Raw genomic sequence first — 3,592 nt, 5'->3', positions numbered from 1 at the left:
TTGCAAAATTTTATTCAGACAGGACTAAAAAGTAGAAAATAAATAATATAAAAAAAAACTTTTTAATATACAACGCTTTTATAAATGGACCAAAAAGTAGAAAATAATATTTCTCAGTCCCATAGAATTTGTTTTGATAACTTTTGATTTTGAAATTTTAGCAAAAGTCATTATAAACAATCTATGAAATTGAAAATGAAAAGCGTGGGGCGCATGTAATACACTTGAATTGATATGAAAAGTAATATATGTATGTATGTATGTGGGTATATGAATAACGACCGCTTAAAATCGATTTCAAAGTTCTACTTTCGCTGTAGAAATTTTAGGTCTACGTTATGTAGTTTGACTATTGTCAATTAAATCGAATGCTTTGTATTGCATGCGCTCCACGTTTTTCATTTTCAATTTCATAGATTGTTTATAATGACTTTTGCTAAAATTTCAAAATCAAAAGTTATCAAAACAAATTCTATGGGACTGAGAAATATTATTTTCTACTTTTTGGTCCATTTATAAAAGCGTTGTATATTAAAAAGTTTTTTTTTTATATTATTTTTTTATGTATGTTACCGCATAACTTTGGACCACGTGAACCGATTTCGATAATTCTTTCTTTTCTCGGAAAGGATGTACCTCAAGGGTGGTCTCATAATAATTTCGTTTAGATCTGATGATTGAGATGTAGCAACTCGTGAGATTTACTGTGCATAGGATTCATATATAAACAATGTTATGTTATGTTTATTACACATAAGTGCAGAATACGTACCGCATACATATTTACGTATGTAGTTATATTTCAACATTTTATTTACTTAATTGAAATCTGTATATTTCTTTTCCTCAGCAAGAATCTAAGCAGCCGAGTGCCTTAAAAATGGCCACCATGACCAGGAGACGCTCGTCGGCGGCATCCACATGTTCATTTAGTTCAGGTTAGATCATGTTGTTTGTGTACTTTAAAGGTACATCATTATGTATAATTTAGCTAACATTTAATTTTATGTCTACACGAAAAATATGCATAGCTTGTTATACTGGCAGCTCGGATGAAGACACTGTATCCCCGCGTGAAAAGAAGCAACGTAATAGCGCTGGTAACTCGGATTTTTGTGTAAAGAACATTACTTCACAGCACGCCTTCGGGAGGAAGGAAATTGAAATTGCCGAAAAAGAAATGCCTGGTATACTTGCACTTCGTAAGCGCGCATCACAAGATAAACCTTTAAAAAATTCTCAAATCGTGGGTTGCACTCATTTAAATGCGCAGACAGCCGTACTTATTGAAACGTTAGTAGAGTTGGGTGCCACCGTACGCTGGGCAGCCTGCAATATATACTCCACTCAGGTAAAACCTATTAAGTTACTTTAGTTAAAATTTACACATACTTAGGTATTTGCAACATACATATTTCAGAACGCAGTAGCCGCTGCACTCGCTGAAGCAAGTATCCCAATATTTGCATGGCGTGGTGAAACCGAAGAAGATTTTTGGTGGTGCCTAGATAAGTGTATTAATTCTGCAAACTGGCATCCAAAAATTATATTCGACGATGGCGGCGACGCCACCCACTTAATGTGGAAAAAATATCCCAACCTTTTCAAAGCAATCAAAGGCATTGTTGAAGAGAGTGTGACTGGTGTGCACAGATTGTATCAGCTCGTGAAGAACAAAAAATTAACAGTTCCAGCAATAAATGTTAATGATTCTGTTACGAAAGCAAAGTTCGATAACTTTTATAACACCAAGGACTCTATTTTGGATAGGTATGGAAAAGTCGAATCTTTCAAATTCTTAGTTATTTAAATAGTTAACTTGTTTTCGAATAACGGCTAGTCTAAAACGATCAACGGATATTATGTTTGCTGGTAAACAAGTAGTTGTTTGCGGCTATGGCGATGTTGGTAAGGGATGTGCACAGAGTCTTCGGGGGCAGGGATGTATAGTGTATGTAACTGAAGTCGATCCAATCTGTGCGTTACAAGCCGGGTAAGGATATTGAAAAAATTCTTTTTTCCCAATTTTAGGACTTAAAATATCTTTTAGTATGGACGTCTTTCGAGTAGTGCGTCTAAATGAGATTGTTCGTCAAGTGGACCTTATTGTGACGGCTACTGGCAATAAGAATGTGGTCACTCGCGAGCATATGGATCGAATGAAGTCTGGATGTATTCTCTGCAACATGGGCCATTCTAATTCGGAAATCGATGTGGTAGGTTTTCTAATACGCATACTAAAGGCTAAAATTGTATACTTTCAATGAAATAAAGAATAGTTTACATTCGCCTGAGCTGTCCTGGTTGAGAGTACGTTCCCAGGTTGATCACATTATTTGGCCGGATGGGCGCATAGTAATTCTATTAGCTGAAGGACGTCTTGTTAATTTGTCTTGTTCCACTGTTCCATCATTTGTAGTATCGGTTACGGCTTCAGCACAAGCGCTGGCTCTTATTGAACTTTTTAACGCACCAGTTGGCCGCTATAAATCCGATGTTTACCTGTTGCCTAAAAAGATGGGTATGATATACTAGATTATAAAATCATGGTACAATTGAAGTAAACTCTTATACCTTCTTCGTAGATGAATATGTCGCAAGCTTACATTTACCAGTTCTGGACGCACATTTAACTGAGCTCACCGATGAGCAAGCTAAATACCTAGGACTAAATAAGGCTGGACCTTTCAAGCCCAACTATTACAGGTTATTTAATAGTTATTTTAAGATTTGAAGTTGCTAAAATTTAACATTAATATTTATTTCAGATACTAAAATAACAAATGTTTGTATTAAATTTTAATCCTGAGAACTACGAACGAGCCAACAACTGAAAATAGAAGTTCATATTTTACTGTTCATTTGTTTATGTACAAATCTATGCATACACATACACACATATATGTGTATGTGTTTTTGCATTTTAAGAATAAATGAAAAGTACCACGTTAAAAACAATCTGCGTTATGTGTAATGATTCATCAATGTGGACTGGGTCTGGGTAACGCAGGTGTAGTGTTTTCAACAATCTATACTAATTAGATCAAGACAATACCCTTTTTTAAGAGGTAATCTCGCGAATGACTGTCCGATTTTCATGAAATTTTGTTTACAAATAGCTTTTAGCAACCACTATGTCAGGGACCATAAAAATTTACTTTTTTCCGGAAGGTGGAAATCGATCTTTACGAAACTAACAATAATTATGTAAATCTTAAGAACTAAGAGTTTGAGATTTTCCTTGCCACTGCTTGTAAATCGTTTATTTTTCAAATTAAAGCTATTGGCTGCAAGATTACAATTGGTGTAATATAACGCTTGGTCTGGGTTTGTGTGACCGCGGATGCCGTAAGACTAAGCGAAATTGTCGCTTATGGGTTTCTTTTGCAATCGGATATAACCTCTGTGGAATAGAAGGTTTTGAGTTAGTTCGTTATGGTGTTCCTGGAGTTTCCGGAGATCTACTCTGATACTCAGTACATATTTTCACTTCATCAATAACTCTTGGCATGATCAGATCCTTGTGGAGGTTGGCATTTCTAACGTACCCATGGGGATCCAGTAATCACTCGGAGGACTTTAGACTGTAGTA

At 35.5% G+C, this 3,592-nt stretch overlaps 1 protein-coding gene across 1 annotated transcript; it reads left to right on the top strand.

Annotated features, from left to right (window-relative positions):
• Positions 1-850: 850 nt before the first annotated feature.
• LOC118756003 (adenosylhomocysteinase-like 2) lies at positions 851-2,960 on the top strand (the record flags this gene model as incomplete). Its single annotated transcript, XM_036490794.1, is given in 8 exon segments — positions 851-938; positions 1,032-1,351; positions 1,421-1,770; positions 1,841-1,993; positions 2,051-2,216; positions 2,275-2,521; positions 2,586-2,706; positions 2,769-2,960. Coding segments are annotated over 8 exon segments (1,452 nt in total), but the record flags the coding sequence as incomplete, so codon positions are not given.
• Positions 2,961-3,592: the final 632 nt, after the last annotated feature.

The sequence above is a fragment of the Rhagoletis pomonella genome, unplaced genomic scaffold (assembly GCF_013731165.1).
Source record: "Rhagoletis pomonella isolate Grant_MI unplaced genomic scaffold, Rhpom_1.0 Rhpom_scaffold_08284, whole genome shotgun sequence".
Classification (NCBI taxonomy): domain Eukaryota; kingdom Metazoa; phylum Arthropoda; class Insecta; order Diptera; family Tephritidae; genus Rhagoletis; species Rhagoletis pomonella.
Note: the sequence above shows the minus strand (reverse complement) of the source record. Positions and strands in the feature narration are given on the sequence as shown.